This window comes from Coniosporium apollinis, assembly GCF_000281105.1.
Source record: "Coniosporium apollinis CBS 100218 chromosome Unknown supercont1.28, whole genome shotgun sequence".
Taxonomy (NCBI): Eukaryota; Fungi; Ascomycota; class Dothideomycetes; genus Coniosporium; species Coniosporium apollinis.
Window position 1 is genome coordinate 171,373 of NW_006913290.1, and position 11,828 is coordinate 183,200.

Below are 11,828 nucleotides of genomic sequence, written 5' to 3' on the forward strand. Positions count from 1 at the left end.
AAAACAATATAGCGATGCAGGAACCAAGTAAGTGAGAGTATTCCGAAGTCCCAGCTGAACTTACTCCCCTGCAACCACGCCGCACTCAGATTGAGACCCTTCTGATCATCTCGTCCAAGATCATCCTGCATCCAGTTTCCGGGTCCTTTGCGGTCAAGCACGACTCAACAGACCTACACATTCTGTGGTCAGAACTGAGTCCAATTCATTGATGGATCTCGCGGACACTCACGTCGTTCCCTGCTCCTCGCGTTTACTTTTCACCTACAACTTGGCACAGCCCGATGGGATGTCGTTGCGGCCGTATTCCCTGGACCAAGGGGCGTCCTGAGGACGCTGGGAGCGAGGAGCCGTCCAAGTGCCTGACTCGGCGTTCTCTGGGCGTGCGTCCTCGCTCACTGCGAGGTTGCCAAATTGTCAATCTGCGTCTGTGTTAGCGATGAGCCGCTTCGTTATCTCAGTGGACACATACCGTCATAGAATTCATCCTCATCATCGAAATCAGCCAGCTGCTCAAAATTGACCTTGTAGCGAAGAATGGCGCCAATGCCACCAAAGCCCTTGACGAACTGGTTGCCTTCGCTGGAGCGGTCGGAGACGAATTCAAGAGTAGCACCTGGCTCACGATTAGCCTCGGCTGCGCCAACAGACCAACTCGCATCGGGACTGCGGTCAGACCTACCAAAATCGCGGTACTTCTCGGCCAGCCATTCGAGGAAGGGCATCTGATCGACGACTTCCATTTCCTGACCCGTCTCTTTGTCCATGAAAAGCGAGCGATCCGCCTCTTGAGTCTTGGTAGTATGGAGGATGACCTCGCCGCCCTCCGAAGACTTCAGGGTCCAGCGAGTGATCTCTAGATTCTCATAGACAATGAGGATCTCCGCAGCGCTACTTGCGTTAGCCACGTGGAAAGTAGAATTTTGGGGCAGTTAAGCACTTACCCGAGCTCGAGTGCCTTGAGAGTGTCTTCCACACCGTAACAGACTTTGCCGCTGTCTTGTGAGATCTCATCGAAGTATTTGTTGATGAGCTTCTTCTCCTGGATGAACTTGACGTTGCTCAATGTTTCCGAGGAAAGTTCAATAGCCTGATTGAACCCGTTCTCGCCACCATAGGACACGTCGACAACTTTGATTACCTTCGTCTGTAGACGCTGATCAAACATATCGGACTGATTGAGATCGTTCTTGAAGTCGGCAGAGCCGGCTAAGATGAGTCCTGCGACGTTGACCTTGTCGTTGGTGATGAAGTTCTGAACCGCTAGCTCGGCTACTTTGCGGACGTAGTTGTGTCGCTTCTCTTCACGGAGACGGGCAAAACGCAAAGCGGACTGCCCACCGCGACCGTGCTTCTTGGGAAGATCGACCGAGAACTTGTGAATAACGTCACGAGTGTTGCCGCTCAGAGTGCCGAACAAAGTTCCTAAGAGAGCGTTAAACCCTCAACTTGCGGGTACAGTGGAACACAAAGCTCGTACCATTGCCATCCATGACGATGAACCCAAAGCGCTGATCAGACTCCAGCAGCTCGCTAAGTGCCTCAGTCTGTGGTTCACACTATCAGTTGCTGTCCAGTACGAGTGTTGACGATCCACCCACATGGAACTTGTTATCACACAGATATAGCGAGGTATTGATGGGCTTGAAGGGCTCAAAGTCGATGTTGATTTTGCGCTCCTTGCCCTCGGAGGTGATGATTTCACCACAGTATACCACCAAGCCGTTCGGAGGAACCTTGGAGTACAGCTTCAGCCGCTGCTGGGTCGAGGTGATGGCCGACAGGACCGAAAGACGATTGACACGAGACTTGATGTTGGAGGCAGTGCCCTGCAGAGGCGTGTGTCAGTAGCCGTGCATAACATGGTTCCATAGGTGGGCGGCGTACGAATTCTTCAGCCAACATCTTCGCCGCGCGAGAAATCTGATCCTTGGGCGGGATGATGAGCGAGATCATGCTTGTGCCGTTTCCACGCGCCGCTTCGAGGCGCTTGATCAACTTCTTCACTTTCCATATCTCGATGTTCTTCTCGGCGTCGCCGCCTTGCCCTTGTGGAGCGCTCATGAGGGGCGGTCAGGGGTGAGTGGGTGCCCAGGCGGTGGGGAGTCGATGCGAGGTTGTCCTTCAGAGATGTTGCCTCTGCGGAGGATAAAGAAGAGGGTGGATGAGGACTTAAACACGCTCCCCGCGAGTCTGAACGGGCGAGTAGCGAGTGGTGGATTCCGAGATCGAGTCAGAGGGAGTCAGGGCGGAGGGAGTCTTTTTTTTTTTCGATTTCGAGATGTGGTTGGTGGTTGGTGGTTGTGGCGCTGAGTCAGTTGAGCGGCCAGTCACTGGCAAGGGTTTGTGGGGGTGGGGGATTTTTGGGGCCTGCCGCACGCGATTCTTCAGTGTTCAGCTGGACGCCTCAGGCACACTCGCAATGTTTGGGCTTAGAAGGCGGAGAAGAGCAGTTTTCGCAGCCGCTCTTCGACCTGCGTTGCTTGCAACTCTCGCCGCTTGTCACGGATGGGTGCTGATGCCCGCTAGACACACCTACCTAGGTACCGTACCGAACGTGACCTACAAGTGGCGCTGCCGAGGTCCCTTGCAATCCGGCACCGTGAGCCGCAGCCATCCATCCCTCCCTCCTCCAGAGCTGCAGCAAGCAATGACGAGCCCAGATCTGCGGCTCAAGAGCCCCCGTGATGAGTGCTGCTCATCTATGTATTCGACCTCATCCCGAGGACATGAGTTGTTCCACCTCGAAGTCGGTGTAGAAAGAGGTCCACCTGAACAGAACCCTCCCCTTCCCACTGCCGATACTCGTATCTCTGCCCCCCATGGAAAATCTCAAGATAAGTTAGCACAACCGCAGGTAATCCCCGCAGATCACCCGCTTCTTCACATCTCTGTCTCCACTTCTTCCTCCTGTTGATATTTGGCGGTGGCGACCTGGTGTCGAGGAAAGCCTGCGCGTTTGTATCCAAGCCTACCTAGTTTCATTCCGCCATTGCAATGAACGGTCCAGGGAAGCAACCGCAGACCTGGAGCGATTATGAGCGGGGCTTCCGATCCGACTCTGTAGGGTCAACAGATAGCGGCCGAGTGCATTGGGGTGAGTCTCGTCGACGGGAAAGCGGTTCGACCGTCCATGCGGATGGCCAAGGCCAGCCTGGCGGCACCAGCAATCTGCGACATCGAAGGTGGGTGTGGCCTCAGTCACAGTTGCACACCGTACCCAGCGCCTGACACTCGGAGACTGACATTACACGCCCCAGGTCATCTATGTCCATGCGCATAAACTCAATCCGGCATGCCGGCGGCGTCAACAGCATCGACAATTTTGCCCGCTCCTGGCAGCGCGCTGCAGGCTTCTTCGAGATCACACCCGCCAGGCCATCCTTCCGAGTATCAGACGCGGATGAGGGCCAGGAAGAATACAGTCGCGGAGACCTAGAGGGCAGCGCAGAAACACAAAGGTCTCTGCTTCGAGCAGCCCTCGAAAGCGAAGGGAGACGACCCTCTGACAATGTCGTAGAAGAGACAGGCGAGCCCGCAGATGAGACCCAGCATCTCCTCTCGACACCTGTCCAGCGCCGCGTCAGTGAGCGGCGAGGATCGCTGCGGGATGACAGCATCTTCGACATTGAGCCGTCGCTGGCGTCGGTGTTCGGCGGCAGCTATGGCACCACGTACGGAAGCTTGTCTTCACGAGTCAATGAGTCCTCTATGCGGCATGCCGGTCGGTTGTTTACAGAGCAACAAACCAGAGGCTCTACGGCACCAGATAAGGAGCGCGAGCCGATGCTGGTGAAACAGGTCGAAGAGGACGGAAAGATTGTAAACGTTATTGTTGGCCAATCGACACTGCCGCAAACCATCTTTAACTCCGTCAACGTGCTCATAGGCGTTGGTCTCCTGAGTCTGCCTCTCGCCATCAAATACTCCGGCTGGGTCATCGGCATGGTTTTCTTCCTTTTCTCCGCTGTTACCACTTCTTACACGGCGAAGATCCTCGCCAAGTGCCTTGACGTCGATAGCTCTCTCATTACCTTTGCAGATCTCGCCTACGTCTCCTTTGGACCACGTGCGAGGGTCGCAGTGAGCGTCCTGTTCACATTGGAACTGCTCGCTACCTGCGTCGCTCTAGTCGTTCTCTTTGCAGACAGCCTCGATGCCCTGATACCGGGATGGGGAGGCGTCGCGTGGAAGATTGTCTGCGGCATTATTCTGGTACCTTTGGGATTCCTGCCTCTGCGCCTGTTGAGTTTCACCAGCGTTCTGGGCATTCTGTGTTGTTTCGGCAGTAAGCCAACCGTTTTTGTTAATGGCTTCGCCGGTGCTGATCGATGCCAGTTGTTGTTGCGGTCTTCATTGACGGCGCTATCAAGCCTCATCAGCCGGGCTCTCTACGAGAACCGGCTCTTACACACTTGTTCCCGGCGAATTGGCTGACCGTTCCGCTGAGCTTTGGCCTGCTCATGTGTACGTTTCCACATACGTCTACAGGGGTTCGGTAACTGACGTCTCACAGCACCATGGGGCGGCCATAGCGTCTTTCCAAATATCTATCGCGACATGCGCCATCCGTACAAGTACCGACGGGGTGTTAACATAACCTACATCTTCACCGTTCGTACCTCTACCATCCACGTCATCTGCACAATGAATAACAGCAAACACAGTACTTCCTAGACCTAAGCATGGCAGTGGTCGGCCTCCTCATGTTCGGCGACTCGGTCCGCGAAGAGGTAACCTCCAACATTCTAGTCACCCCCGGCTATCCCAAAGCGCTGTCTGTCTTCATCGTTATCTGCATCGCCATCATCCCGCTCACCAAAGTCCCGCTCAACGCTCGGCCAATCATCAGCACTCTCGAGCTGTTTCTCGGCCTGGACAACCGCGCCGTTTCGCCCGTTGGGCCTAGCCTGCAGGGCGTTTCAGCACTGAATAGGGGTATCATGAAGATTACGATTAGGATCTTGAACACAGTTTTGTTTGTTCTGATCGCAATCGTTTTCCCTAGCTTCGACAGGATCATGGCGCTGTTGGGAAGTGTGGCGTGCTTTACTGTGTGCATCATTCTTCCTCTGGCGTTTCACTTGAAGCTATTTGGGCCAGAGCTCGGTTGGAAAGAGAAAGCAATGAACTGGGTGCTGATTGTTATCAGCTCTGTTTTGGCGGTTGTGAGTACGGTGTTTGCGTGTTTGCCGAAGGAGACGATTGGGGCATAGAAGATCAGACGTTGGTCAGAATATCTTGATTCTGCATTGGGAACTAGGTTGATTTAGCCAGGCGTCAGGGGTTACGAGACGGCCGTTCAAAATTGCGCTTGATCAGTCTTGCCGCGGTTTGTAGCGGCTATTGGCCGGTCAGATCTTCTGATGTTGCTATCTGAACATCCTTTATCTCTGCTCATGCAAGCTCAACTACCCTCCGCATCAAGTGGTTGGTTGAATCCTCAATTGCTCCGTAAATTGACGTCTTGATGGATGCGCCGCGCCGTGTTATGCCTGCGACTTCGACTGCGGGTCGATTCTTGATGCCCCAGGTCCATCTGCAGCAGCCTCTATCCAGAGTCATCTCTCGTGCTCCTCTGTTGAAACACCGAAGCCTTATATTTCGAGCTGGCGCATCCCACTTGATACCCCACTGCACCCTGACAGTCATCTATTCTTCTGGCGACTTGACGCTGATTGTGCCGACAAGCGGATCGTGAACACAGAAGAGCGGAGAGCCTCCAAGTTGGTGGGAGAAATGGCTGCCGAATATACAGAGTTGTTGGATAGAGGACTATCAGATGAAGGAACGATGAAGAAGAGGGTAGACGAGACCCTCTGGGTGCTCCAGAAGCTGAGGTGGGTGAGTTCTCGGCTCATATCATCCAAAGCGAGAAAGGTGGGCAGCTCTGTAGTGCTTGCGTGCACTATTTCGCACTAAAGTCCTATAGTGCGCGAGGCTCTCGAAGCTACATCGGACCCCTACGCCTGTTCTACAGTGTATCCGGTGTTTCAGCGCAGGACGATGCAAAAATTGTTCCGAGCCTTTCCAGAGCGAACTTCCACCTTCGGGAATGCCTGCCTCTGTGCTTCAACCGAGCTGTTATACTTCCAGAGATAGTACACTAGCTTCGTAGACAGTTTCCGTTGAAGTAGCGCATATCCGAGGGTGTTCATAATGTCGCCCAAGCGTTCCCCGTCCAAATATCGCGAGTTCGTAACGCAAGCTGCCGGAAGGACCAGGAAGAGGCTCGGAAATACGGCAGCTGAGCCGGTGTCCTCAGCAGAGGCTTTGAGGAACTGACATGTCCTTCGAAGCATCTCGCCGCGCCCAGCAGCGTCTGGGACGTAGTTCACTACAAGTGATAGAGAGATGACATCGAATCTCTCTTCCTCGGAGGTAGGCAGTGGCCGCTCCATGAAGTCCTGCTCCTGAATGCCCGGATGCTGTGAATGTAGGTCTATCCGGGTGACGGAGAACAATGGAGACCGGGAGCAAGCGTTTGAAGGCGACAGCGCGCCAACCTCAAGCATCTTGTACTTGGCTTCAGGGCGAGTACCACTCCCAGTAATTCCAAGGTTCGATGCCGAATTCAGCCATTGCATCAGGACTTTTGATGAGTCGCCGCCGCGCTCAGAAGACTGTCCGGTGATGCTAGCTTGCTGATAGCTTTTCAGCCCGCCTTTTTGCTCAATCTGTTCCTCGATCGACGCTGCTGTGACCGCATCTCCATCACGGACTGCCTTTGCGTGCGCCTTCTGCAACTGATGATGCGATCTTATCAAAGTCCGGGTCGCTTTTGCCGAGAGTGATGCTGCAGGCTTCCTCAGGGTTGGCGGACGGCCTCGGGACAGCGCGGATGGTCTCTTGTCTCCCTTTCGTCTTTTCGTCGACATTGATGTTCTGATCACAGCCCAGCTAGTTAAGTTACTCTTAAAGGTCTTTGAGGTTGATAGCGTTGATAGCCACGTGACGGCCTTGGCGGCCACACATTTCCGAAGAGTGCTAAGCGAAGGCCGCACAACCGACCGATTGTGAGATTCCGACATTCCGACCTCTGCACTGCGACTTCATCAAACACCCATTTCGCCAAATTTCGAAACGAGCAAGATGACGCCAGACAAGAATAAGAAGGGTACGCTTGAGAGATCGCATGGATGGTCACTTTGCGCCTGAAATGCCATTCGAGACAGTGCTAACAAATTCGTCAACAGGCGCACGCCCTGCAAAGCCCATGGCCAAAGCCAAAGCCAGCGCAGCAGCAAAGGCAGCCCTCAAAGGCGTAAGGACTTGAAACAGACTCGTGTCAGCACTCTCATCGCTGACCGCTTATTCAATTGAATAGGTGAACTCGAGCAAAGTCCGCAAGGTCCGCCGTAAGTCTCTTAGGCTCCCAGTCTCCCAGTCTCCCACAGCTTCGAAAACCCGCAACTGTGCTGACCTCCACACCAGTATCAACAAGCTTCCACAGGCCCAAGACCCTCCAGCTCTCGCGCTCGCCAAAGTACCCGCGCAAGGCTATTCCGCATGAGCCTCGCCTCGACCAGCACAAGATCATCGTCCACCCGCTGAACACGGAGAGCGCGATGAAGAAGATTGAGGAGAACAACACTTTGGTCTTCATTGTGGATGTTAAGGCCAACAAGAGGCAGATTAAGGAGGCGCTGAAGAAGCTGTATGATGTGGACTGCGTCAAGATCAACACTCTCATCCGGTACGTTCGATAGTTGCGAGTGCTTTTGACTGAATACCATCCTGACTGTCGCTTGCAGACCAGACGGCTCGAAGAAGGCCTTCGCGCGGTTAACGCCTGATGTGGATGCTCTTGATATTGCCGCTACTAAGCTTGCGATTGTCTAAGTTCGGATATGGTGTGGGTTGGCTTGCTCATCGGGGTGGATGGTCACTCGATGACTGGGCTACGGGATGTGATATAGATTCACCAACTTTGCATGAGTCAGCCGTGATGCTTATGAGATCGCACCGAATACCCATAGTTTCTACTTCTTCAATGCCGTCAAGGGAGTCTGAGAGAAGTGCTTTTGTACAGATGCGCCGTCCATGCGTGATACTATGCCGACCCAAACAGTACCAATGTCCTAGCCAGCCTATCCATCCCATATCCTACACTCTTAGAGGTGCACTCTCTGTCTACAAGTCCAGAATCGGTTCCGGTACCAGATCCTCGCCATGGTATCTCCTGTGGTCGTACATTTATCCTTCGCCCCTTGCACAACGGGTATGATACAGTCCAAGCCAACACCTCCTCCATACCCCGAAATGCTCATGATCCAGCCGTCCGCATACTCTCCAGATTCTTCAAAATGATATTGTTGGCATCTATGAACCGATCGACACAATTCTGCATGCACGGCTCCTCATAGCGGTCGAGCTTGCCCGAAGAGATCTTGCCGGTGATGCACTTGCGGAAGCAGATGTCGGTGAGGGAGTGTATCGCTGGCACACAGTCAGGAATTGCCCAGTTGCATCAGTTGCATAAGTTGCGAGGAACATACACTGCTGTATCCTCGCCTTCTGCGACTCGTTGACGACGAACTGCTGCAGCTCCTGCTTGTCTCTGTCCGAGAGTTTGGTGAGGTCGAGGTTGGAGGATGCGCCGCTGCCGAAGGAGTCCATGGTGGTGCGACTGGAAACGAGTGTAAGGATTGCGTGTGTAGAGTGTGAGATTGGGAGGTGATGTTGTATGTAGGTGGTTTGCTGATGCCGTCGCCTTTGGCTGTTGGTGATGCGCGCGCCGAAAGCTTCGGGCAAGGCTGCGAGCTTGGCGTCCTTGCCGGTACGGAAAATTTGCGGAATGAGGTGTCAACTCCTCCCTACCGTACCTTTCAGCCTCGTGGTAGCGCCAGGTATCGTCTTTAGCCTGTCAATTGTATACTGGGCGCCCTTTTACCGGCGCGTGGTTCCGTTCATGTCAGTTTGTCTGAGCTATACGCGCTTCTTCGCTGTCATTCTGCTGTGTCGCTAAAGTCGAATCCAACCCCTTTTTCCGCTTTTCACTGTTCTTGCCATTTCATGATATGAACTGTGTGAAGTTTTCATATCTATGAGTCCTATCTATGGCTACGCTGTTCTCGCATAGTCAGGTGTAGCGTGCTCCATCTCGAGGAGTTCCCTATCTTCCATGCTTTCCTTTGCGACCCACGCAAGATAGACTGTCTCATGAACCTGCACAAAATCTCCGCTATCTGGAGGATCTCTGTCGAACTCCGGCCGCTTCTCCACCGTGAAAATGTTGCCTTTCTTGCTCTCGATGCGCTTGGCGACCGCCAGAAAGCCAAGCCACCACAAGGCGCCCACGGCTAGCACACACCATGACACGATGGGCGTGATAAACCATGAGATTGGCTTGATGGTCGTCCGCGCAAACTCTCCGAACGGCGGTACCCAGAGCGCAACCATTGGGAACAGGTTACCCAGGCCGAAGAGGAAAGCCGCCAGGATGCTGAAGAAGGGCACGAAGCCGCTCGCTTTGTTGCGCCAGTCACAGCTGGAAGCGAAGCGCAAATACAGCATTCCAACCGATAGCATGAGACCGAAAACCGTGTGGGCGTATGTGAACATGCTGATGAGCACTCCATAGGCGTCGTTCGGATATTGGCCCCATGTGGCAATGATGAGGACGATGCAAAATACCCAGTGGAGAAACAAGGCGCCAACTGGTGTCTCTTGTGAGTGTTCGCTAGGATCGAGGAAACGTAGCTGCAGAATGCCATGGAAAGGCCGATTGATCAGGGGCGTTTTGCGAGCCCACTTAAGGAACCGGCCGAAAGAGATGTCGCGGTTCTGGCCGAAGAACTTGGGCCACGGCAGGATACCTTCTTTTGCTATCTCCTGCTTCACGCGGGCTGCGGTGAAGGTCATGACGATGATGTTGCCAAAGGATGATATTGCCAGGAAAGCAGAGAGGATACGCTGCGCGCGATTGTCGTCTGGTGACAGGTTGCCGAACGTCCTCTCAAAAAACTGCAACGCCACATTACCTCCGGCTAGGATCTGGTCTTCTTCCGGAACTGCGATCATCTGCAAGTAACTTAGTCTAGTCCAATATTTAAAGAGGCATTCAACCAAGGGATAACATACGTAGACAATATTGACGGCAACATACAGTATGCACACTAGGCTCACAGCCATTATAGTCGCCCAAGGGAACTTCTTGCGTGGTCGACCTATCTCTCCAAGGACGTAGTTGGGCTGTTCGAACCCGTTGAATGCGAAGATGATGCCCAGGAAGGCTTGCGCATACCCGTAAGAATCATCTGCAGCTCCGGAGAACGCGTTCTTTGGTGCCAGATTCTCGGACGCGAAGCTCTCGGAGTCGAAGAAACCGGCATAGGCCATGACGCCGGTAACGATGATGAACAGCAAGATTATAACTTTGATTACGGCGAAGATATTGCTCAACCATATTCCCCCTCGTCGCGATACGGCGTGCACGAAGCACGAAAGTGTCGCTGCGGCAATTGCGACACCGCGTACGGGCGCATTCTCTGGGCTTACGCCAGCTGCCTCGAAAACGCGCACGGCGAGGTTCATACAGTTGCCTGCCATGTTGCCGAGGATGATATACGCAACTCCGAAGACACAGGTCGAGAACATGACCGTTCGCTTCCGGTATGCCGGTCGCATAAATACATATTGAAGCTGTGCGCTGTGAGTAAGGGCAATGTTAAAGGCTCAGCGGAGTTTTAACACGACTTACGTAGTTCAATGTGCCGCCACTGCGTGGTACGCCTTGCTCTACGCCGTCAATCTTGTGACGGGGTGTGGTGAGGCCATACTCGATAAACAGGTGGGTTCCAGCGAGTGTGTAGATGACACCGCAAAGCCAGAAGAGTAGTGTGATACCGACGCTACGGGTGCCTTGCATGGCAGTACTTGGAATATTGAAAATGCCGGAGCCTTTGATATACGGTCAGCTTACGATGGCGTAGGACAATGGCAGCGGTGCAAATGAAAGACACAGTCCAAGTAAACGCTCCTTCTTATTGGGAAATGATTTTGACTAAAGCATCAATTGCCAACGTACCTATCATTCTGTTCACTACAAGACCCATCACCGACAGATACCCTAGGCGAAAGCGCTGCTCCGGCGCAAACGTGATTATGGTATTCGGATCATTAGGTTCGCGATTCAAGATCTCGTTGACATCATGCTCACTGTCGGAATCGTGCGAAGATCTTCGGTCCATTGTGGTTTTGGCAAAGTTGCTACGGTCGTGTTACGAGTACTCGCACTTTGGAAAAGCTCGCTGAGACCCACCTTCGAGAGCAGCGCCAGTATATGCTACCTGAGCATCATGGCTGTGTAAAGCCAACCCTGCAAGGCTTCGTACAAGGCTGCAAGAAGGCCAAGCAATGTCGCCTACCTCGGGGCTCGAAGCTGAGAGCGCAGTTTCCGAATTGAGCGCAAGCCATATCACCACTGCTTTTTCCTCCGCCTTGTTGCCCCGTTGCCTTATTCTTAGCTCCGCTATTATTGGCGCTCATCGGATGTTTTTACAAGCCACTGGAACATGATTGAATCAATCTTGCGCTATTGAGCGCCCAGTCAATGTATTGATGCATGTGGCTCAGCCCACGGTGGCCCCTTTTGGGCGGCGCTCTCGATGCCTCTTCATGGATCCCGTCTCTGCAGGCACCAGGACAGTGAGGCAGATCTAACAATGTCCGGGTCAGCGCGGTATTGCGCCACTCAAGCTTTCTATTGTTAATCCGGAAGATGCTAAGGTAGCATCGGTTCAACGCACCGAAGCTTTCGTATGAATAGCTGGCTTGAGCCAGTCCTCATGCTCGACACTCCCAACACTCCGCTTGGCGCTCGGCTC

General features: G+C 53.5%; 6 protein-coding genes across 6 annotated transcripts; 2 read left to right on the plus strand and 4 right to left on the minus strand.

Moving 5' to 3' along the window:
- Positions 1-264: 264 nt before the first annotated feature.
- On the minus strand, positions 265-2,064 carry W97_05787 (eukaryotic peptide chain release factor subunit 1; the record flags this gene model as incomplete). The annotated part of the gene is made up of 7 exons (XM_007783669.1): positions 265-398; positions 473-616; positions 683-891; positions 945-1,425; positions 1,481-1,547; positions 1,602-1,829; positions 1,888-2,064. The coding sequence occupies 7 exons, from the start codon at positions 2,062-2,064 to the stop codon at positions 265-267; spliced, it is 1,440 nt and encodes a 479-aa protein (XP_007781859.1).
- Positions 2,065-2,997: 933 nt separating this feature from the next.
- W97_05788 (uncharacterized protein) lies at positions 2,998-5,216 on the plus strand (the record flags this gene model as incomplete). Its single annotated transcript, XM_007783670.1, has 5 exons — positions 2,998-3,185; positions 3,261-4,288; positions 4,339-4,467; positions 4,517-4,614; positions 4,668-5,216. 5 exons carry the CDS (start codon positions 2,998-3,000, stop codon positions 5,214-5,216), a joined length of 1,992 nt encoding a protein of 663 aa, XP_007781860.1.
- A 777-nt stretch (positions 5,217-5,993) lies between these two features.
- Positions 5,994-6,878, minus strand: W97_05789 (uncharacterized protein; the record flags this gene model as incomplete). The annotated part of the gene is made up of 1 exon (XM_007783671.1): positions 5,994-6,878. The coding sequence occupies one exon, from the start codon at positions 6,876-6,878 to the stop codon at positions 5,994-5,996; it is 885 nt and encodes a 294-aa protein (XP_007781861.1).
- Positions 6,879-7,092: 214 nt separating this feature from the next.
- W97_05790 (large subunit ribosomal protein L23Ae) lies at positions 7,093-7,842 on the plus strand (the record flags this gene model as incomplete). The annotated part of the gene is made up of 5 exons (XM_007783672.1): positions 7,093-7,117; positions 7,197-7,264; positions 7,328-7,358; positions 7,435-7,696; positions 7,755-7,842. The coding sequence occupies 5 exons, from the start codon at positions 7,093-7,095 to the stop codon at positions 7,840-7,842; spliced, it is 474 nt and encodes a 157-aa protein (XP_007781862.1).
- Positions 7,843-8,266: 424 nt separating this feature from the next.
- On the minus strand, positions 8,267-8,619 carry W97_05791 (uncharacterized protein; the record flags this gene model as incomplete). The annotated part of the gene is made up of 2 exons (XM_007783673.1): positions 8,267-8,439; positions 8,499-8,619. The coding sequence occupies 2 exons, from the start codon at positions 8,617-8,619 to the stop codon at positions 8,267-8,269; spliced, it is 294 nt and encodes a 97-aa protein (XP_007781863.1).
- A 444-nt stretch (positions 8,620-9,063) lies between these two features.
- W97_05792 (uncharacterized protein) lies at positions 9,064-11,192 on the minus strand (the record flags this gene model as incomplete). Its single annotated transcript, XM_007783674.1, has 4 exons — positions 9,064-10,023; positions 10,084-10,644; positions 10,703-10,902; positions 11,030-11,192. The coding sequence occupies 4 exons, from the start codon at positions 11,190-11,192 to the stop codon at positions 9,064-9,066; spliced, it is 1,884 nt and encodes a 627-aa protein (XP_007781864.1).
- Positions 11,193-11,828: the final 636 nt, after the last annotated feature.